The sequence below is a fragment of the Vitis riparia genome, chromosome 11 (genome assembly GCF_004353265.1).
Source record: "Vitis riparia cultivar Riparia Gloire de Montpellier isolate 1030 chromosome 11, EGFV_Vit.rip_1.0, whole genome shotgun sequence".
NCBI classification, from domain to species: domain Eukaryota; kingdom Viridiplantae; phylum Streptophyta; class Magnoliopsida; order Vitales; family Vitaceae; genus Vitis; species Vitis riparia.
Window position 1 is genome coordinate 359,422 of NC_048441.1, and position 23,572 is coordinate 382,993.

The 23,572-nt window shown below is 36.7% G+C and overlaps 1 protein-coding gene across 12 annotated transcripts in view; it reads right to left on the minus strand.

The window, feature by feature from the left end:
* The window catches only part of LOC117925123 (putative lipase ROG1), a 32,986-nt gene continuing 9,414 nt past the window's right edge, over nucleotides 1–23,572 (minus strand). Inside the window, exons 3-12 of one of the 12 annotated variants that reach the window (XR_004652953.1) lie at nucleotides 15,574–15,644; nucleotides 15,160–15,414; nucleotides 14,494–14,657; nucleotides 14,342–14,397; nucleotides 14,185–14,237; nucleotides 13,939–14,059; nucleotides 6,198–6,295; nucleotides 6,006–6,083; nucleotides 5,019–5,096; nucleotides 4,875–4,931 (exon numbers count right to left, since the gene is read on the minus strand). Coding sequence is in view for 10 of the 12 variants with exons in the window: in XM_034844003.1 (XP_034699894.1) it covers nucleotides 5,922–6,083; nucleotides 6,198–6,295; nucleotides 13,939–14,059; nucleotides 14,185–14,237; nucleotides 14,342–14,397; nucleotides 14,494–14,657; nucleotides 15,160–15,414; nucleotides 15,574–15,644; nucleotides 17,711–17,768 (1,038 nt within the window). In the remaining 2 variants the exon portion in view is untranslated. The other 11 variants (XM_034843997.1, XM_034843999.1, XM_034843996.1 and 8 more) reach the window with 11 other exon arrangements.

Here is a 23,572-nt window from a genome sequence, read left to right on the forward strand (position 1 = left end):
AGTATTTTATTGTCAGATGCCCATAGATGTGAAATGTGCTGACCAAAAGCTCTTAACAGAAATTTAAAAAGAAAAAAATGGAGAGATGAACATAACATCTTGAAATGACCTTTGAAGTTTAAGAGATAAGATGCACTCTGTTGGTGAGACAGGCCGTAGTAAGAAACATTCCCCCTTAATAACACTTTAGAACAGTCATAAAGAATAGAAGAGCTTGATCAGCGTCTAGCAAATGGCTGAATTCAAAAATGCACTTGATTAGGTATTGCCAACTAATGTGGCCCAATGGACAATACCCTTGAAAAAAAAAATGAAGCAGGATCACAATATATACACTCCTAACACTGTCAGAATGAAGAATTTTCATTTTAGCACCAAATCGATGAAGGACTATATTGCAGAGCATTTAAAAAAAACACTTCATTCTTCTCATCTAATGAACAGATCCGCAATGCTTGAGAATATCAGTCTACAACAGTAACAAACAATTGATGACCAGGTAAATACTAAACATCCAAAGCGGCCCATACATCATAATGAACATTGGAAAAGAGCTCCATACATCTATTCAAAGTGGGTAAATAAAATTCTAGTTTCAAGTTCGCACAACTCACAGTGTAGAATAAAAACATTCATTTGGACGCTATAAAAGAGAACATTATCTAAGAACAAAAATGATGGGTGGCCTAAATATTGGTGACACCCTAAGCAACTACTTAGTTGGAGAAATATCACTCTGAGAATTGGATTGACATGTTTATTTCAAGAGGGGATGATTAGAAACCCATGAGATAAAACCCATCCTTCTCTTTACCACTGTCAATCATCCATCTTGTCCCTAGGTCCTGAAAAACACAGTGAGATGCGAAGAATATCACACCATAATCAAGGGTTTTGTAATACAACTGACAAGTAAATGGCTGATTTCAATATCAGGAACATGGAACAAAAATTTTAAGTGGTAAGCACTAAGAAACTGAAATAAGACTTCTATCAACAATGGAAGACAAAGAACCATAATCATACTTAACTCTTATCTATACCTGAACAAGTGGTATATGATAAGAAAAAAGATGATGACCTGGTCATATGATTAGAAGCACTAGAATCAATATTCCATGATTGGCTAGAGGGTTAAGACACAACATGAACAGATAAAGATATACCTACTTGAGCAAAAATACAAGGAGTGGCTGGCTTCATATGAACAATGAATCAGATAAACAAATTTATCTCAAAAGAATTAGAGAATAAGCATTCCATTCTCCTATAGAGAGTTTCTTGCAAGTATTTTTAAAATCTGAGACATGCTGGTCTTTAAAGTAAATCTCAAAGCTCTGAGTCAGCAAAAGGACCAACATATGTACCATGTAAAAGTTGAAAAAGATTGTTTGTAAAAAATAAAAGGAGGGGAGGGGAATGAAAGACTGAAAACTGTTAAAAACTTAATGGCATGTGACATGTGCTCAAAGAATTTTATTGTCTCATAATCCAAAACTAGTGAATCAAACCAGTTTTGAAGATAATTTGTTCAGTGCATCCATTTAGTGTAGTGTTAGAGAACGCCTAAAGCACCAGAGTCCACAATTGGGCTTTTTTTGGCTAGTGTGGTATCACTATGTTTGCCAACAAAAATACCAGAAATGAATTCTTACATACAAGCACCAGTACCCTTTGTAATGAAATCATACTCTTTATACTTGATAGAGAAATACATAAAAACATGATTACAGGGAAAGCTACTATACACAAACATAAGATATGAAAACAAGAAAAGATACAAGGATAAAGGTAGAAACAGTTCAAGAAATTCCTCATATCTCCAAGTTGATGTCAAAACATAAAGTGCAGAATCTTTGAGTATAATGTACGTAAGGAACGAGCAATCTAACCCCTGGCCAATAAGGAACTGGAGACCTAACTTGTAGAGGACTAGAGAAGAAAGTTATCTATCATATGGAAAACCACATCGGCACCATCAGAGTTCAACCAATAGCTCTTCACCTGAACATGGAATGGAGTAGACAGAATATTAAAAAAGAACACATGAAAATATCAAGCATTTGTTAGTAAAAATCATTTTGCAGACCCATGACCGTACTGCAAAGGCAAGCATATCATTCTTCAAATAATTTAAACTGTATTAGTTAGATCCTTTGTCATGTCAAAATAGCTACTAATTTTAGTTTGGAGCAAAAGGGTAATAGGTCTTGGTAAGATTGTCTTGAGATATATAGCGCTCTGAGGCAAGTGGTTGTGCAGGTTTCTTAGGGAAAATGATGCACCCTTGCAAAGAGTTGCTAAAACAATCTAAGGAGGACCCTCTAACCGCCAGCACAGTAACATTAGGAAGTTATATCCTTTTTTATGGGTGTTTTTTGGGGAATCCAGAATGGATAGGTATCAGTTGTGGTTAGCGCTTTTACCAAAAACGAAATAGTGTGTTTTGAGTGGGTCCTCCCCTCCCTCCCCCTTCCTGGCTAGGCAATGCAAAATTTAATTTTGATGGGTGCTCTTTGGGAATTCAGAACGAATAGGTATAAGTTGTGATTAGAGCTTTTACATCACCTACTGAGGGGGATTAGCTATGGAGGTAGAGGGGATAGCTCTATTGGAAGGCTTCACAGAGCCAAATTCTTTGGGCCTAAGCAACAACCTGGTGGGAGGGTGATTCAGCCATAATTTTATCTTGTGCATCTCAAAGAAAAAGGTCCTTAGAAATTGGATTTGTTGATGTTAAGGATAGGTGTATTCCATTTTGTGGATTCTACTCTTGGCCAACTAGTTAGCAGATTCTTGGTGAAGTGTGTAGCTTCTAATTTAAATATTTTTGTAGGGGAATTCATGCCTCCTTAAGCTGTCTCTTAGATCCTTTTATTGTGCTTTTTTTCAAAGACTTCATTTGGGGAGCTCATTTCTGCTGTAGACTTGTTCCTCTTTGGAGGATAGCTCATCCTTCATGCATTTTTCATTCATGATGCAATTAAATCACTATTTGTGATTTTAAAAATAAAAAGAGAAAAAAAGAAAAAAGAAGAAAAGAAAGGTAAATCATTGGCCACGATGACTGATAAATTTACTTGTATAAAGGCTCCAAAGTAAAAGCTAATATGATTAAGCATATCTTAAATGGTATGGTATGAGATGTAATCTGAAGTACAATACAATCTTGCACCAATGATTGGCATCAACCCCCTAGCAATTTACACTTGTTAAGGATGAAGGACTAGGGAAAAATAACTGGAATGCAAGGACTGTGAAACTAGAATGGAGTGGCCAGGATTTGTGCAGCATTACTGTCTTGAGTTTCTGAAGATCTTTACTCTAATTTCAAGTCATTAAAAGCAATGTTTTTAAAGGCAAAAACGTAAGATGAAGCATTTTTGTATCTGTGGGGCGTGGCGTAAGCCTCGAAGCTTGAGGTGTAAGCTTTTTAATACTCTCATTTTTATAATAAATAAATATTTAAAAATAAAAAATAAAAATAAAATGGAATAAATGAAAAACCTTATAACAAGTCAGTTAAAGACATAAAAATTATATTTTTTTTTCCATTTGAAAAACAATAATAGTTAAAGAATTAAAAAAAATAAAAGATAATCAATTAACTAATTTTTTTTACTATTTGAAAAAATCAATTATCAATTATCAAATTTGATCTAAGCAAAATAAAATCAATTATCAATTATCAATTATCTAATTTTAAAATAAAATCAATCATCAATGATCTAATTTTAAAATAAAATCAATTGTCTAAATTTATCTAAGTAAAAAAAAAAATCAATTATCAATTATCTTAATTTTATCTAATTTGAGAGTTCTCAACGTAAAAAAAAGGGGAAAAAAAAAAGAGGTCTTTTTTATAAAAACATGTTTTTAATGTTAATAAAAAAAACAAAAGGGAAAAATATAAAATGGAAGAAAAAAACCCAAATCAGCAGATTATAAAGAAGACCAGGAGAGAAGGAATTAGAACGCATAGGGAACAACCTAGGAGCACTGAGGAGCGCATGTGGAGATCTTGTCAGAAGCAAAGTGAAGATGTCAAAGCTACCTTGGCCAGAGTGAGCTGCTGCTGATGGTGTTGAGAAGCCTGAGATGTGGCCGGGGACAATAAGATCAGAGTTAGGTTTAGGTTTTTGTTTTTTTATTTCACCCTGTCCTTTGATTTCATTCTCCACGGGCTGTTTTGGATTAAAAGACATCATTTTTTTTCCTTTTAAATGGATTTATTTATTGGTCCAGCCATCTCTACAACATCTAGAAGGCTTATGCCTCATGCTCCGGCACGTTGAAGGCATGCTAGAAGCACGCCTTAGGTAAGCTTGGACTCACACGCCTTTTGTGAGTCTAGCTTTTTTTGGAACGCTTCGCTTTGAGGCACGCTTCAGAGCGTGCCTCACTCATGCCTTTAAAAACACTTATTAGAAGTAACTCTTAAGGGATATTTTTGTATTTTAATGCTCTCTTAAGTTTGGAAACAGAATTTGGATTTTCATCTGATTTAATTTGATGCCACCGTAAAATTAGGGTCATCACTCCAGGTTTTAGAGCTTTGTGTCTAAGACATGTCAGTAAATATTCAATAAGCCTAATCGGACCTTTAATAGCTTGGTCTTGAAAAGAAAGAACATTAGAATACAATATTTGATACCTTAAAAATGTGTGTTGTAAAGGAAAAAGGACTATATACTCTATATGTTATTAACCAAAAGTATTGAAGAGGCATTCTTTTGACAAGTGTTTGGGTTTTAGCCCAAATCAGCTTGATATGCATTATTGATCCACCATTACTTTGCCATGAGTTTGAACCTCAAGGCTTGTTCATTTCCCTCATTTATTGAACCCTCACATGTAAACTTAAAGAAGGCTACCTGCATACAGGTGTTGAGATTCTGTCCTTTTTCTTCATTGGGTCATGGCATGTATGTCTACAAAAAATAAGAAATTAAATGTGTGAGTGCACACACATCCATCTGTAAAATAGGCCTAAAAGAAGGTGAGTCATGTAGCCTTACCTATTACTCTTCTACATGGGCTACTTGTGAAGGGGGTTGTTATTAGCTTTGATGAGGAAAGGTTTTTTATCATCTCCACTGCAGAATTAAATATCACTTGTTTGAGTTCTATGATGACTTGGTTCTTTTATGGGCTTGAATAAGAAATCTAAATAAAGATTCTTAAAGAAGCTACGGATCATTTCTTTGGTGCAGCAGACTCAAGCAAATAAAGGCATGAGCATTATATAAGGGCTTGGAGTAAAAAGGGTAGTAAAAGAAACAGATGATTCAATTGATTTGAGGAAGGAAAGTTCCCTGTAGGACACCTGAGGTGCCTTTGGCTTCTTCCCTGCTCTCCATTTTGGATTATGTTAGTCTCTGATGGATGAAATTTTGGCCAGATTCAAACAAAGGAATTTTAGTTCCTTTCTTATGGTGTAGGTTGCATCTCATGAAATTAGTGCTTTTCAGCCAACAAGTGTACTGGGGAAGCTCATTTATTCTTCAGAGAAAGCCTATTGAACAGCAACATCAGCAACTTTTGTGGACTGAAAAAAATGATAGGCGATACAGTATCGTAGTTGCTGTGAAGGAGGTTTTAGGACCAAGAAGAAAAGAAGCTAGGATTGAAAAGGATAGAAAACTTAAAGTTTGTTGCTGTTATGAAAGACTTTTGGATGCTAATTTCTAAAGCTCCATCTCTATGGGTTAAAGGGTTAATGCTATGTTGCCTGCAACATGCAATCAGAAGTTTTAGCTTTCCATTTTTCCAGATTCTCCAGAATCCAGACAAAAATGAATCTCCAAGAACTTGTCACACTCTCACATTAACAGCCAAAACATCCTCTGTCTGTCCGAGAATAAAGAATTCGTCAACCAATCAACCACAGATCGCAATTTAGATTAATCATAACTGCATTTCTAACTAAAATAAAGCATTACTTGAAAGTCTAATCCTAATAAAAAGCCACATAAAATATATAATTTTTGAAACACATTGCATACCCTAACTTCATTTAAGAGTTGTTCTGGTATTTGCAGAGCTGGTAGGTAAGGTTTTTTGCATCTTAGATCTGTATGGATCTATCTTTCCAATAAGCACCAAAACCACATGGAATATTTAACATCATAAGTTGATCATAGGCAAAAAAATAAATTGTACAAACTCAAGCAAAGCCATCCAGTAAAAGAACTTGCCTGAATGGTATTATGTGCAACATATCGTTGCCTACTTTTGTGAAAGCTAACATCCACACGTTCCCAAGGTACTTGGGTAAGGCCTTGAATCATTTCCTCTGCATATAAGAAAGAAGACTACTCAGAAGAATAAAAAAACAGGAAAGGAAAAAAACTTTGTAACTCGTGGCATATGCATAAAACAATGTTGACAGAGTATGTGTGAAGATGAAATACATTGTTAAGTACTCAAGCACAAACAAAGTATGACATGAACAGAAAAAGGTTGCATGCAATTTGTACTATATGGCATCAAACAATGTCGACAAACTGCATATATGAAGATGAATGAAACTCATGGCTAATCATTCAAAGTAACCACACCCACACACACAAAAGAGTGGAAAATACGAGAGATTTAAAAATATATATTTGCAAAATATTTTCATGATCAATCCAGAAATGTATACCGGATTAAGCATGCATAATTTCAGAATAGTTAGTTTCCTAATTTAGGGGATCTGCTACATAGTTTCTTTTTTCTTCTAAAAAACTCTATATGTGTATAAATAGCCTTGCATTCTATCAGATTATTAATGAGAAATATCCAGAATTCTTTCATAATAGTGCACATGGCATAAAGCTGGTTCCCCACTGAAATTAGTGTTTTTTTTTTTTTTTTTTGGGGGGGGGGGGGGGGGGGATTCTAAATTGCCAAGTCTATGTTCTTCATTCACTAGCTTTCATTTTTTGATAGGAAACCATGCATGAATATATTGATAAGAAAAATAGTACATAAGGAGGATGAGAAATCCTCCCGCCAAAATTAAAACTAAACAACACAAGAAAATAACATGACACTACACTGTCTCATTGGACCTACACACTACTAGCCAATCTAGTTGTAAAATGTTAAGGGGAATGCCCTTAAACCCCGTTGAGCAAAAAGCCCAAAACGAAGCGATGAAATGAATGGAGTCCCAAAGATTCTCTGAATTTCTAGCTTTGTCCTCAAATATCCTAGCATTTCTTTCCCGCCACACAACCCAAATTAAAGCTATGCACGCATTTTGCCACAAAACCAACCCTCTCTTGGACTTGCCAAAACCTTTATAATTGATGAACATCATGTCTGAAATGCTTTTCGGAGGGACCCAATCCATCTTGGCTAGCTGGAAAAGTCTGTGCCACAACCCCAACGTCATAGAACAATGAAGGAATAGGTGATCTGCTGATTCTCCTTGCCCCATACACAACTTACAGATGTCAGGGCTAAGAGCTTTGTGGGGTCTCCTCAATTGTAGCAAATCATTGGTATTTACCTTCTTGTGTGCCACAAGCCAGACAAAGGCCTTAACTTTGAAGGGAACTTAAGATTTCCATACAAACTTATAAGGGATCAAAGGAGATGAATCAGACGTTTGGGACAAGGCTGTAAAGAAGGACTTGATTGTAAACAGTCCTGAAGACAATAAGGACCAAGATCTCGCATCTGAAGCGGAGGTGGATAAATTCATACAATCAATAAAGCGCATGAGGCGTTCTAGATCTTCTATCTCATAATCGGTTAGATTACGACGGAAATTAAAGTTCCATGAGAAAGGGCAATCCAAACCAAGAATTGAATATATGGGAACACTTTTATCCATTACTACTCTAAATAGTCTTGGATATTGGTCTTTGAAGATTTGGTCCCCCCACCATAAATCTTCCCAAAAGCGAATTCTTTCCTCGTTTCCCGAGTATACTTGGAAAAATCCTAAAAGACTTGTGCAATGGCCTTCCAAGGGCAACGATGTGACCACCTGACTAAAATGATGGCATCCCAACCATTTGAGTGTGTCCCGTATATGCTAAGAATGACCTGATGCCATAGAGTTGTACTCTCCCTAGGATACCTCCACAACCATTTCCCTAATAGAGCGCGATTCCTTAAAGGAATCTTCTCAATCCCCAAACCCCCTTTTACCCTCGGCTTACACACAACATCCCAACTAACAAGATGGTCCCTTTTGCCTTCCCCAACCCCTGACCAAAGAAAGTTCCTTTGCATCCTCTCAACTTTTGCAGCCACTGAAGCAGGAATCTTAAACAGAGAAAGAAAGTAGCTAAGGATATGGGATAGACATGAGTGTAGGAGAGTTATCCTACCGCCGAAAGATAAGTAAGCCTTTTGCCACCCGTCTTATCTCCTAGAGATTCTCTCAATCACTGGGTCCCAGAAACCCATTCACTAGCTTTCATTATCAGTGCAGTTTGAAGAAACCTGATGTTGAAAGTCAGCAGAGAGGATTCATTGTTGCTTTGGATGCCAGCACATGAGATCCACCCCTGCAGATTACCACACATAAGCTGAACAGACAAAACTTCCTTTGATGATCACAGTCCGTGAAGTTGTTTATTTGTCAAAAGGGTAAGATTGGTTGATTGGTTCGACCAAAGCAGCCAAGGAGGACAACCCAGCATTTCAAAGAATTCAATGATCATGGTATAGTTGATCAATTTGATGGAGCCTGAAATTGGTCAAACCTATTTGTTTCTCCCTATGGCTAAGGAGCTTTGGGATGCTGTCATGGACACTTACTCTAACCTGGGCAATTCAGAACAGATATGTAAGATTTGGGCAGAGATTAAAAAGCTAAATCAAGGTAATCAAGGTGTTAACAAATATTACAGCACTCTAAAAGGTCTGTGGCAAGAGCTAGACCTGTTCTATGATTTTGAATAGGGCTGTGCAGCAAATAGAGCCGATACAAAAAGATTCTGGAAAGATACAAAGTATTTGAGTTCCTAGCTGGTCTGAATAAGGATCTTGATGAAGTACAGGGACATATTCCTGGTAAGGAGCCACTGTCATCTACCAGAGAAGTATTTGCAAAGGTTCATAGAGAAGAAAGGCGCCAAATTGTGATAATAGGAAATCCAAACCCCTTAGTTGCTGAGAATTCTGCATGGGTTTCAAAAGGACCTCACACAAAACAGACTGGAGATTAGAGAAATTCAAAGAAAGAAGATAGGGTTTGGTGTGATTACTGTCACAGACCTCAGCACACTCATGAGACTTTTAGTTGGAAGTTGCATGGAAAACTAGAAAATTGGAAGAACTATAAGTCTACCAACAAGGACAACCAAGGCTTATAAAGTCAAAGCGGATGGACAACAAGTTAAGGAGAATTTTGGGGGAAACACTGAGACACATCTCTTCAGTAAGGAACGGTTGGAGTAGCTGTATAAATTTCTAAATCATTCTCAACCCACTAATTCCTTATCTTCTTGCCCTCTAGACCAAAAAGGTAATTTCTCATCAATCTTAAGTGTTCTTTCCAATAAGAAAAGACCATGGATCATTGATTCAGGTGCTACTAATCACTTGACAAGTCTTTGCAATTTAGTTTCTTCATATAATCCATGCCCTGGTAATCTGAAATAAAAATCGCCGACAGTTCTCTTTCAACAATTGTAAGGAAAGGTTCAACTCCTATCTCCAAAAATCCAGTTCTAAATTCCACACTTCAGGTTGCTAATCTTTCCTGCAATTTATTATCAATCAGCAAATTAACAAAAGACTTGAATTTTGTTGTTAGATTCTTTCCTTCTTATTATGAATTTTGTTTTTTTTTTTATCAGACCTTATTATGAATTTCAAGAGCTACATTCATGGAAGATAATTAGCAATGCTAGAGAACGTGAGGGACTCTACTACTTTTAAGATGAACTTGACTTGCATGGACCAGCTCAAACGACAAGTTGTAATTTTTCTCTTTCTGTTGAGAATGACAATATGTTATGGCATCCTAGGTTAAGCCATCCTAGTTTTTCATATTTGAAGAACTTGTTTCTTTTGTTATTCAATAATAAAGGTCCATCTTTGTTTCAATGTGAAATTTGTTAATTGACTAAACATCATTGTTCTTTTTTCCTTCGCAACCACACAAAGCATCCAAACCATTCAAGCACAAAATGGTTCATAACCTTTGTTGATGATTATTTTTATATGTTTGGGTTTACTTATTGAAAGAAAAATCCAAGACCAAGAAAACCTTCAAAAACTTCCATTCCATGATTAAAACTTGTGGGAAAATGCATGTTTTCTTGTAAAACAGAAATTATAGATTTAGAATATTTTTTGTATTACTTGAATCTCTCATTTATAGGGATGCAGTCAGGATAATTTGAATCCCTGATTATAAGGATGCAGTTAGACCTAAGAAATGATTTTTTGTTTCACAAAGGAAATACAAACTTGACCTCTCAAGGAAATCGGTATGCTCGGATGTAAACTAGCTGAAACTCCTATTGAACCTAACCATAGGTTAGGATTTGCAACTAAATGTGTTCCAGGAAATAAAGGAGGATATCAAAGGTTAGTTGGAAAACCAATCCATCATTCTCATTATAAACTAAACATTGCTTTTGTGATTAGTGTGATTTGTCAATTAATAAATTCTCCATGTGAAAAACACTTTGAGGCAAAATACTGAGCACCTAGATTCTCTAAGAAAAGGTTTATGATACGTTGATATTATTTTGACAGGTGACAACGCGACATAAATGGAAAGACTTAAATTGATTCTAGCTAGGGAATTTGATATTAAAGATCTTGGACTGTTGAGATATTTCTCAGGTATGGAGATTGTTAGATGTAAGAAGTGAATTTTGGTTTCACAAAGAAAATACTCACTTGACCTTCTCAAGGAAATCGGTATGATAGGATGTAAGCTAGCTGAAACTCCTATTGAACCTAACCATAGGTTAGGATTTGCACCTAAATGTGTTTTGGGAGGTAAGGGAGGATATCAAAGGTTAGTTGGAAAACTAATCCATCATTCTCATTCTCAACTAAACATTGCTTTTGTGATTAGTGGGATTAGTCAATTTATTCTCCATGTGAAAAACACTTCTGAGGCAAAATATTGAGCACTTAGATATCTAAAGGAAGCTCTAAGAAAAGGTTTCTTTTTTCTGGTAAAGAAGAACAAATGCATGTTGAGGCCTTTACAAATGCAAACTCAAATTAAGAAACAATCAGCCCAACCAGACATCTAACCCGAGGTATTCAATCCAAGCCCAACCCAACCTCATTTTTCTAAACTCGGGTTAAATTCAGGTCGGTTGAGCTAAACTTAGTTAGTCAAGTTAAACTCAAGTTGATCAGGTTAGAATTGGGTTGGTCTGGTTGATTGGGTTGCATGATTCAAAATCCATGCATATTCTTAAAAAACTTTTTTTATATATATTTATACCAAAATTTAAATAGTAAATAAGACAAAACTTCGAGATAACAATAAAACAGTAAAATAAACTTATGGATCTTTTAAAAAAATAAAAAAGTATATGATATAATTATAATTTGATTTTTTTCTTTAAAATCTAAAAAGAAAATGAATATTATTATATAGAATAATAAACATTATAAATATTATAAAAATATTAAATCAGATTCAGGTTAAAATAAGGTTGTCCGAACCTTAGCCCATGCCCAATCCAAATTGAGTTCAGGTTGAGAAAACTTAACCTAAGCTCAACACAAATATTGAAAATGTTTGCCCAATTCCACCTAAACATCAAGTTGGGTTTGGGTTGGGTCGAACCAACCCGCCTAAGTTGGACCCCTATTTCTTATGCATAATTTTGTAATAGTCAATTCCTAATTTTAGGGGATTTGTAACTTAGTTTCCTTTTTCTTCCACAACTTTGTATGTGCATAAATAACCATCATATTATTAGTGAGAAATATACAAAATTCTTACATAATCATGCACAAGAAATGTTATACATGACAACAAAATGTTGAATGCAATTCTAATCGCATAATGAACAATCTTGTGCTATATTCTTGTAGAAATTATAAATTAAAAAAAATGGAATAAGACAAAACTTCATAAACAAGAATCCAAAGAAACTTCCTTTTGCACCCGATGTGGTGAATGGGATTTCTATAAATACAACTTGTTGGGGGATATGTTGTGCAGGGAAGTAGTGGTGCGTATTGGGGACAAGCACAATGCTATCATAAATGATCTACTTTGGTGAATACTTTGAGTCATGGTGACATACTGCTTACCCTTGCAGCAGTGGGTATTGGGATATGGATACCACTATTATGAGGGATCAATCACTAATTGAAAAGTTTGAAGAGAAAACACCATCAAAATGCTGACTCTCTCTCTCCCCCACCCCATGAGGGATCTATTAGTAATGAAAATTTTTGAAGAGGCATCCAACAATTCATCTCAACCAATAGTAGATCCATTTCCCTTTGATTGTCTTGGAGTGATATATAACTCTCTCTCTCTCTCTCTCTCACACACACACACACAAAAGGTTGTGCTTAGATTCAATAAGTTCTTCTACAACTTTCTTTAGACTTGTACATAGCCTCAATAAAAGGGGAAAATAAACAAGAGGTGAGGTTCAAACTCACCACCTTCAATAAAACAAGATTCTAATACTATGATAAAGCTACAGTTCAACTAAAAGCTCAAGATTTTAGGTAGTGGTCCAGAAAAAGTATATCAAGCTTATTTGGCCTATTACCCTAATAATTTCATTACAAGAGCATTTAATGGTTGACCTTTATTATTATTAGAGACTTGCTCCTAAGCTTTTGTGCAATTGCATTATCTTCTTTATCAAGTTACCTCCCTATTGTGCTCATTTGTTTTTGTTCTTTTTTTTTTTCATTATTTCACAAGCATAGAGTCCCCCATCCCCTCTCCCCTCACCCAACCCACAAAATGATTCGTTCTTAGCATGACATCCATGTCTTCTTGCGCTCTTATTCAATAAATTCCTCCTTGCTACTTTCTTCAATGTGTCGTGTCATGGCAATAATCGGTTGATTGTCAATATGATGAGAGGGAGTAGCCTTTTGGATCATATTATGTGTACTTACTTTTCTTATTTTATGGTTGTTCAGCCACTAACTTTTCTAAAAGCTTTCAAGCTAATACCCCTCCCATTGTTAAGCCACCAACTTTCCTAAAAGCTATCAAGGTAACACCGTCCTTTATTGTGGCCCCATATCCACACATTTTTTTTTTTTGATAAGTCCCATATCCACACATGGAGATACAAATCAACAACAAATGGATTATAAACAGTAGGAGAGGCTCAAACTCAAGACTTCTAGTTAGCCATAGCTTTGATACTATTTTAAGTTACTAACTTTCCTAAAAGCTTAAATTATTAAGATAACATATCCACAATATTTATCAGGCTAGCAATGGTTTCAATGTATTTCCAATTATCACATTTTCCCCAGATTATGAGTGATGAAACTCAAATATAAAAATAATCATGAAAATGTGGTCACACATGGGAAGGAAAGTTAAATGAAGGGTAACAGCTAATACACATTTTTTTCTAGTTGTCTCATCCCTTGGCATCTCTATTGATGTCAGCTAGGTAGATGACACAGACATATTAACATTACAAGTGAGGATAAAATTAGTGAAAACAAAGATATATGGAGAGAAACTGTGGCATTGCTTCTTTCTACAGTTTCTTTTTTTTTTTAACTTTTCTTTCTTGTAATTTGTTGTGCTTCCATCTTTAATAAATATATATTTTACTTCTTGATAAGAACAATATATTGCACCACGTCCATTTCCAAGAGACACCAATCCTTTATTGGCCAGCTCATTCTTCAATTATGTAATAATATTTCAATCCATGCAAGGATCCAACAGTAAAGCAAATGGCCTAGCACTTTAAATTGACAGAATATACTTCCTAATTAAAGTTAGGAAGTTTGACAAACCTTCAATATCAGTTGTTTGGTCTCCAGCAATGGAAGAGGCCTTATTATGGAAGTCATCAGTAGTTTCTCTCTCGATATATACAATATGTGGGTACTTTTCATCCTTCACAAGATGATTAATCTAGAAATGATAAGGGTTAAAAAAAAAAAAAAAAAAATTACAGAGGGTTCAGCATGGTACAAGAAACATTCATTCAAGCGTCATGAGATGTATATAAGTCAATCTAAAGGAGGGGAAGAATTCACCTTTGGAAGTTCATCTTGGCGCCGGATCGATGATGTACTCCAACCCACAACATCTTAATATCAGTGAAGATAAACAATAAATTATATAGAAGGGTAATACAGTTCAATACTTAAGAAATTGAGAGTTTAAAACTTATTTTTAACCAGAAAAGGATACGATCATAGTTTGCATTTGCATACGCAACACGGCGCTTGAAAGAACGCAAAGCTGATCTATACAGGTCATAATGATAACATTACAATTATGTTGTGATAAAAATTCAATCTTGGTGCTATTAATTACTTCATTGTGTATCAATCAAAACTAACATGAATTTTAGGTCATCAGAGTCATTAACCATTTGGAGGAGAAGGGGAGGTCTCCCGTCATCACTGTCAGTGAGGAAGAGATGCTTTCCAGACCTCCCAGCTATCCAGTGTGCAGTCTGTGATGCTCTTTTCTCCAGAAAAGGAAGACCACAAAGTAATGGAAGCTGTGGGAACAGAGGCAACAGAAATTTTGTAACAAACTAATAAGCAAATAAAATACATGCAACATAACAAGAATTTCTAAGCATGCTGGAAGGATAAAATAGAAGTTTAACTTCTCAATCTTGTAGCCCATTTATTATAATCTTAATCTACTCCGGGTATCATCATTTCAATACTCATACCAAGCATGTAGCACTTTCTTGAGTACACACATCGAAGGCTTCTAAGGCATGCAATTGTGAGGAATAGAATAGCATAAACCCATTCAAACTCTTTTTCCATAAACACTACTTATAGTTCTTTTACTTCAATATTTTAAATGTTTTCTCTAGAATCCAGAAGGTGAAATTTTCATCATGATATGATCAAGCAAGCAAGACAAAACCTTATCCAAATCTGAAAAGTCTAACAGAATAAAGAAGGAAGAATGGATGCCTTAGAAATTATGAAAAACAGAAGATTGATCAAATAATCCTCAAATCAGCAAGAGCATACTTAATCTACCTGTTTGTGTCCCCTTGAACCAAGATGTGGTGTCGCAAATGTTATAAAGTTCATGGGTTCCAGTCCAGCAATTCTATCCTCATACGGTTGCTCAAGGCTTTGAACTGAATGATTCACAGAAAGACCTGAGGATTCCATTTTTGGAAAAGGTTCATACAGCCTCGCAACAGCATACCTTGCAACAAGCCCACCCAAAGAGTGTGCCACAAAGGAGATCTTTCGCACCTCAGGCCAACGTTTGACAACAGCCAATACCTGCATCAGAATATAGCTAAGGTTCATATGAGATTTCTTATAAAAACTCTCAACTTAGTGATTTTTAAAACAGAAAGTTTCGATGTATATTCAAGGTGGTAAGCTCAAAAACCAACGCATGCTAGAACCATGAGGATTAAAATAAAATTTCCAAAATACCTCATCAGCTAGCCTCTCACCCATCAAGTCAACACCATTGAAAGTCAACGTTGAATAGTTGCATTCACTTCCTGCTCATCAAACATAAATGCATATCATTTTAGTGAAATGTCAGCAGTCGAGTTAATTAAAATGCAAACCATGAAAACAAAGCAATATTGCAGCATTCACAACATTCAGTTTTGACAACTTTTTGATATATGATGGGGAAATTCTTAAAAAGTAGTTACAGACATAAATTGATGGTGCAATACGTGATAATTTAGGTGAGTCTTAACAGCACCAGCATGTGAAAGAAAACATTAAAAAAAAACAAAAAAAAAAAGGAAAGAAAGAAAAAGACTGATATGATCTTACAGATACAAAATCCATGAATTCTGACCATGAAGATGAAAAATGTCTGTATCAAAAAAGCCAAATGGGTAGGTTATTGCTTAACTAGATGAAAATGAAAACAGAAAAAGGGGCTCGTGCTCAATGAATTTCTATTAGAAGTGACCTGAATACATATCATACCACTCAAAACTCAAAAATAATAAATAATAATGATAATAATAATTAAATAAAAATAACATATCATTTGCACTCTAGGGAACCTACTCAAGGAATTAATCTATTCTCCAAAGGCTCCCTCATTTCTTAGCATCAACCTCCAAAACAGAGTAACATGTCTTGAATATGCTGTTATACATCAAAAGTTTAAAAACAAAACTATTATTCAGTTACACCCTCTGGAATACTCCCAAAGAGCGACCTACGCTCTAATACCATGTACACAGAATAGAAGGGGAAAATGCTTTTTGATTAATCAATTCTAAAAAATAACAGGGAAATAAACAGGCTAAGTCCGCAACCTAATCATGTAACTAACTACCAAGAATCTAGGAACTAACAAGCACAACTCTGGGACCTAACTATCAGAACACCTAGATATCTGAAACTAATTAGTAATCAGTTCAAATTCATTGGAAACAAATTACAGAAAAACACAACAACAAACTTCCAATAATTTGACAACTCCCTTGGTGAGGGTGGCAATGATCAATAAACTCCAACCAATATTGGACCTTAACTGTACCTTGGATTTGAGTTCATTCCATCCACCAGTCAAAGGATATGAGGCTAGCCACTCTTTGGTGACTCCCACTGGAATTGAGCCATATATTTGTTTGCCGAGGTGATATATGATTAGATCTAGAAACAGTTTTCATGGATTAAGTTGTTTGTTGTCTGAAATGTTATTTTTCTAAATGAACTTCAGACATTAACTAATAACACATTTTATAGGTTATTTATAAATTACAAGATAGATCTCATCTAATTTTTGTGTAAATACATGGTCCAATTGTCCTACTATTTTTCTTTAGTAAGCTTTCATGCCCACCCCTTCCATTATTCCACCTTTCACTTACAGATAATATTAGGAAAAAGTGATGGATGAGAACCGAGAATATTTGCTATAGAATTTTCTAGACATTTGAAGACTTATGGTTTACTAGCTTATTCTGAATTGTTGATTATTTCTTATGGACTTTGGTTGATCTTAGGAATTGGTATTTTATTTCCTCAAGCTCAAGTTGAATATTGATCTTTGATTTCTTTACTAGCATTAACATTTATTTAATTGGAGACTCTTTATTTTTATATTTATATGGTTTCTTTTAACTGTTACTATGAACAAGTGGTTACTAATTGACTATCATGCTAGCCACATAATTTGTTTGTCATTCACATGTTGGGTCCTATGGCTCAATGCACCAGATGACTAACATCATGTCCCTAGGCCTACTTGGTCCTAGGTTGCAAAGTCGCATGAATAGTCACTCTTAAGGCATTCATCAAACACTTGATGAGCATTGTCTATATCTTTAATAACCTTTCTTTTTATCAGAAACCAAAGATGTATTAATTGTTAATACAAAGTATAAGAAAAGGATGAGGAATTCTCCCCACAAATACAAAACCCTTGACAAAAAGACTAAACTCTTCTACTAAACAAGGATGCCCATATGCCCATACAACATGGTTTAGTCCATATAAGAAAACCAAAATTTACATCTCCTCAAACCCGAACATAACTCAAACACAAATGCATTATCATTCCTTAGAGGTAAAGAATATAACTCAAACACATTACCATGCTCAGGGTTCATCATAGATTCATTAAGAACCTTAATCCATGGAACTATCTTCATCACTCCATGTCATCAGCTAGTTCCTATCACTTAAGCATTCTCACAACCAAAGATAAATCTTCAATCATATACTTCATCTCAACCATATTTGTTCCTTGGCCTTGATGTCTTCTTCCACCATGGCCTAGATCCAAGGTCCTGCCTCTGATTTCACCTGAAACATCATGAATGTAGGAACTAGCTTAATTCAGAAGATAAGACACCGGCTTCCTTAGAACCCCATTTTTTCTTAGAGAATATATAAAAGCCACAAGCACCTAACATCTTGTTGATTCGAAGAATTAACAACAACAAGAAGAAGATCACATTGAAATTTAACAACAATAATCTTCATCATCATGTTTCAGTTCTAATGTTTCTGTCAGTTCGTGCACCAAGTCTTTTCTCAGTTTCACATAGAGCCAACAAACTCATCCACATTCACATTTGCTTGAGCAGGATATTGGTCCAGTGCATTAAAATACTACCCCAAATGAAGAATTTCTGCCTTATCGCCCTGAAATCCCAATTATTTAATTGAAATTTTTGAGAAACAAGGCAAGAAAATTTCTGCAAGGGACTACAATCAGATGTGCCAGATTTTCATGGAGATCGCCATTTCAACGCTTTTAAAGACTGGATATATGGTTTAGAGAATTGCTCTTATTGGCATGAGATGGATGAAGCTCAGAACTAGTGCTCTGTAGAGGCTAAGCTTAAGATGGCAGCTTGAGCTAGGATATATGGATTAATGAACCACAGTTCTAAGAAGGGAATGGATTTTGGGATGGCAGAATGACTAGAAACTTCATGCTTCTTAACTACGAGCATCCAATCTATCTTCATTTGATCAATGGCAGGAAGCATGCCTGTGAAACAACATGGTAGTCAATTCTAGGGTTTGACTATACTCACTTCTTTTGATCAGGTTTGTACATCATGGGGAGGACTTCTCATCCTTCTCATATTTTTCTCTTTTAATACAATTGTTCGTTTCTGATGAAAAAAAAAATATTCTAGGGCTCGACTACTCGGTCAGATTCTGCATGGAATAAACATGTTATGATTTGCTATCAATTGGCAGGGTTTGAGACAGCAGATAGCTTCAAGACTAACAACTTATAGGTTGAATACCAAAGAGATGCAATACAAAGTGCATATCAGATCAATGAAAATTTGGAAAGAAAATCCAATACTGGTGAAAGGGAAATAACCTAGTAGGACTTTTGTTGACCAAGTGGAAAAAGGTAGTTAAAAACTATTGGAATGGTTCTAGCTTTTCTATCAACAAGCTATTCAGGGTAATACAAGTCCAAATTCCTTGGGGAAGAAGAAATCAACATTTTACTGTTTTGGCCACTTTTTGGCTTCATATGCTGATCAATTAATCACCATCACTGAGACAAAAGCAATGATTAAGAGTGCTTGTATTAAGCAACCAAGGCAGAGCAGGAGAGTACAGACATGGAAGAAGAGAAGCAGTCTTGCTTAGCTCTTCAACCTTTGCTATCAAGGCAGCAGTTATGATTGAAGAGAGAAACCTACTATAAACAATACAAGGTCGCCGCTTGAACAACACTAATATCAAACTCATATGTTTGCTTACCTATACTAATAATGGACTTCCACAAGAAAGATCTCCTGATTATCCAACCTCACCCCTAACTAAAGAAGATATTTTTACACCCCCACCAAAGCAAATAATTCAACTCCATTGGCAATCACAATGCTTGTCAGCTTCAAGAAAGGCCAAATCAGATCAGATCTCTCAAAATACACCCAACACCTATTTCACTCAGATTCCCAACAAGTATTTGCAAAAATTGGGCTTAAGGTAACCATCTAGAGGAGGGACCAGTAACACTCCATATGCTCTCCTCAGATTTGGCTGAACAACAAGCCTGCAACCCATTAAGATAATACCTTTTCTTTATTGATAGACAAAGAGAGAGTATATATTGACAAGCTCTACTCACAAAAAGAGGGGTGCAACCCCCAGTACACTAGGAGATAATCCTGAGAGATGTCAATGAACTCTTTAATCATAAGAGATATATATATATATATAGACAAATTTTGTCCTATAACATCATAGAAAGTCAGAATATTCCTTTCCAGCCATATTGCTTAAGAAGTCACAAGCACAGCATACTGCTACAGCATTTTACTCCTTGCTCTCTTGTCAAAACCCTAAAGCAGATAAGCAACACCTATGAAATATTTTTAGGAGCCACCAATACAATATCGATCAAGAAGAATGTAAGTCCTAAAACTCATGAAAATAAGAAAATGAAAAAAAAAAAAAAGTGGTAATAACATTTTATTTTTGGCTTTCATAGAAGCTAAAGCTAAAACCATAATTTCAAAGGGATTATTAAACATGAAACTACATCTCGCATAAGCCCCTAAAAAGGGTTCTATGAGAAGCAACACTGATTGAGCTCACAAAATAGTTTTAAACTTCTCAATAGGCAATCCAAACAGGGCCTTACTAATAGGTGGTTCTATGGGGCCTCTTTATCTAAAGCATATAACTAGTATTTGTTAGAGTTTATTTTATTTTGTTATGTTATGCTGAGAATTATTTTATTTATTAGTTATTAGTCGTATTATCGCAATCATAGTCAATGATAAATAATTTCTCATCTATCTATATTATTAACCAAGATTACGATAATGCCCTATTAACTATCATATAAAATAACTCTTAACAAAATAAAATAAACTATAATCCAACTTCTATTTAAGTTGAAATTCCACCAAAAAGAGTCATAAGATATTAAAACAAGATTGATAATGGGCATACCCTTTGCCACTCTTAACAAACAAAATAAAGGCGAGGAAAGGAAAATAGAAAATGTTAATTAGTCAAGTGTCGGTCTTCAAAACCGCAGATCATATTCACTTCTAACAATGAATCTTATATGTAGAATGAATCATCATTAACTCAAGAAATATTTCTATGGGCAACGGTAAGAGGCTCTCACCAAAAATTCCTATCCATTATTCTACAACTTTTAGTTGCTTCTAATAAGAAAGTGCAAACCATGAGGCTTTCTTCTTGAGAGGTCTCTACAAGTAATTGCCCATTAGAGCTTTAATCCTTAAACCCTCACATCGCGACCTTTCCCCTAATCTTGGTGCCACAAACCCTTTCACCTGATTAGGTATACTGATTGTCCTCTCTATACCTCAAACATGGAAAATCCCTTTAAATTTTCCTAATCCAAGAAGCAATGTCTAAAAATGGATGGAGAACAAATAGTGATATTGACCAAGGAAGATTAAATCAGGCTATTCTACCCTCAAGCAACATATGCTTCTTCCATACCAACTCATCAAGTCAATTGGACGCTTTTCCAACCATGGTGCCTTAGAATCCCGACACACTTGAGTTGTATCCAAAGGAAGACCAAGGTATCAAAGGCCACGTCCTAGCTTCCTAACCAACAAAGAATGCTAATCTTTCATAGTACTCCTACTTAACATCTATCCCCAGTATTACACACTTATCAAGGTTAACCCTAAGGCTAGAGACTAACCCAAAAGACTTGAGTAGAAGGTTGAGGTTGTTAAGATTTTTTTCTTTCGTTGATAGAAGAGAAAGGATGTCTAATACCTAACCCACCTCTTCCCTAACCCTAAACCCTTGAACAAAAACCCCCTCCATTGCTTTTGAGATGAAGCAAACCTATATCTTCATAACCAAGATAAAAAGATAAGCAAATAGTAAATCCTCTTGTTTGAGACCTCTAGAACTTTAGAAAAAGCTTTGAGTGTCATGCATTAACATTGAAACTCTAGCAGACGAAATGCAGAATTTGATCAAAGGAATCTATTTTTGACCAAAGTCCCTATTCATTAACAAAAATCACAAATCCTGATCCACGAGATCCTGAACCTTTTTACATCCAACTTGTACACAAGCCCCAACCACAATCTCTTCAATTTGAAGTCCACTGATTCATTACAATGAGAACATTTGCATATTCCACCACTACTGTTGGATTTCTTGAGGAAAGGAACCATCCTTCAATTCTAGCAATTAAAATTGCCCTTGAGGCCTTGCATGAGAGAGCGAAGAAATGGAGGAGAGAGAGAGAGGGTTAGAGAGAGAGAGAGAGAGAGAGCGTGAGAGAGAGAGAGCGTGAGAGAGAGAGAGAGTGACGGAGGAGTACGAGACTTCCCGAGAGTGACCGAGAATGTAAAGGGCGAGGTCCTTGCGAGGCCTGGGAAAAGCTTCAGGAAGGGTGGCTTCGGAGTGGAGTCGAAGTCGTTTAAGGTTGAGGTGGAGGAGAAGAGAGGCAGACTGCAAGCTACGATCATGGAGAGGAAAAGAGGGATTTCCTCGTGGATTAGGTTGGGACCGGCGAGTCTTGGGCTATTCCTCGATTGTCTGGTTCTGTGCATTGAGGATGTGAGAACGGCAAAATGGGTAAGAAAGTGGCAGGAAAACGGGAGGGCTTATTCTCTGGTGCGCCATCATAACAAAGGGGGGTGCTTCCTCCGGTTAGATGTTGTGGATTTGAAGAACAAAAGATTTAGCATATTCATCCCTAAAAGGAGAGGAGCAAAGGGTGGTTGGGTTTCAATGGTGGAGACGTTACGACGCTTAGGCTGTGCTAATGGAGGAATAATAAGCCAAAAAGAAGAAGAGCCACGTTTGAAGCCAAGTATGGTGAAAACCTTCGTGGAAGTGGTCAAAATGCCGAGGGGTAAAGATCGAGAAACAATCAGGGTGGAGGTCACAAAGAAGGAGCTATGCCGGAACTTAAACAAATTGGCTCACTGTGTGGTTGGGATATGGAACCCTAGCGCAGCAAAGGGGGACGACCTACGAAGGTGGGGGACTCAATTGGCGAAAATCTGGAGTTTGAAGGGCAACCTAGGGTTAGCAAAACTGGAGAGGGGCAAGGTATTGATGGAATTTGAGTTCTTGATAGAAGCAGAGCAAGCCATTAAACTTGGAAGCATCTCGGTTGGGGGGATCTTTCTTCGCCTAGAGAAATGGAGGCCTGAGACGGGATGTCTGAGGGAGGGGGAGAACAATAGTGAAGCCTGGGTGCGGGTTGTAGGCTTACCCGTCTCCTTATGGGAGTGGGACATTCTGAGAAGGATAGGGGAGGAGTGCGGGGGTTTTCTCGCAGTCGACTCCCAAACGAAGAAGATGGAGGAATTACAGTGGGCCCGGTTATTGGTGAAGCGTAACGGCGAGGAACTCCCCAATGTGGTGGAGGTTTGGGTTGAAGAGATGTGCTACTCGCTAACTCTCTGGTAGAAGGTTAGGCCAGTAATGATAGCGGCGACGGCGGGAAAGAGAGGGAAGTTTGTCGCAACGGGAGAGGAGGTTGGGGTGAAGCTTGTACACGCGCGGGCGAGCACGTGCTGGAGGCGAAGGACGGTTCGAGGCTCGAGGCCCTGCTGCTGCATGCCGATGGGATGCGGGGTCAGTCAAGCGGGTCGAGGCAAGTTACGGACCCTATTTGGAGCTTCGATGGGTCGCCAGGTGGGTCATAAGGATCGGGCAGGCTTACCTTGCTAGGCCTAGCAAAGCCCTCTTGGTGCTCTAAGGAATCAGAGCCCATTGGGCTTGTTCCCTTCTCGGACCCCCCTTGCGAAAATGGGCCGCCTCTTTTTGGGCTATCGTCTTGGAAGATTTCTGAGCGGGCCAAGACTCTGGTGCATCCTGTGATGTCTGGGCTGGACAACTGAGGCCCGTCTATGCCCTTAGCTGTGGTTAGAGCCTAAGTGGGGGAGGCCTGTCCCCCTTTGGTAAGTGGCCAAAGCCTAATGGGGGGTCCAAACATTGGTATTTCTCCCTTCTG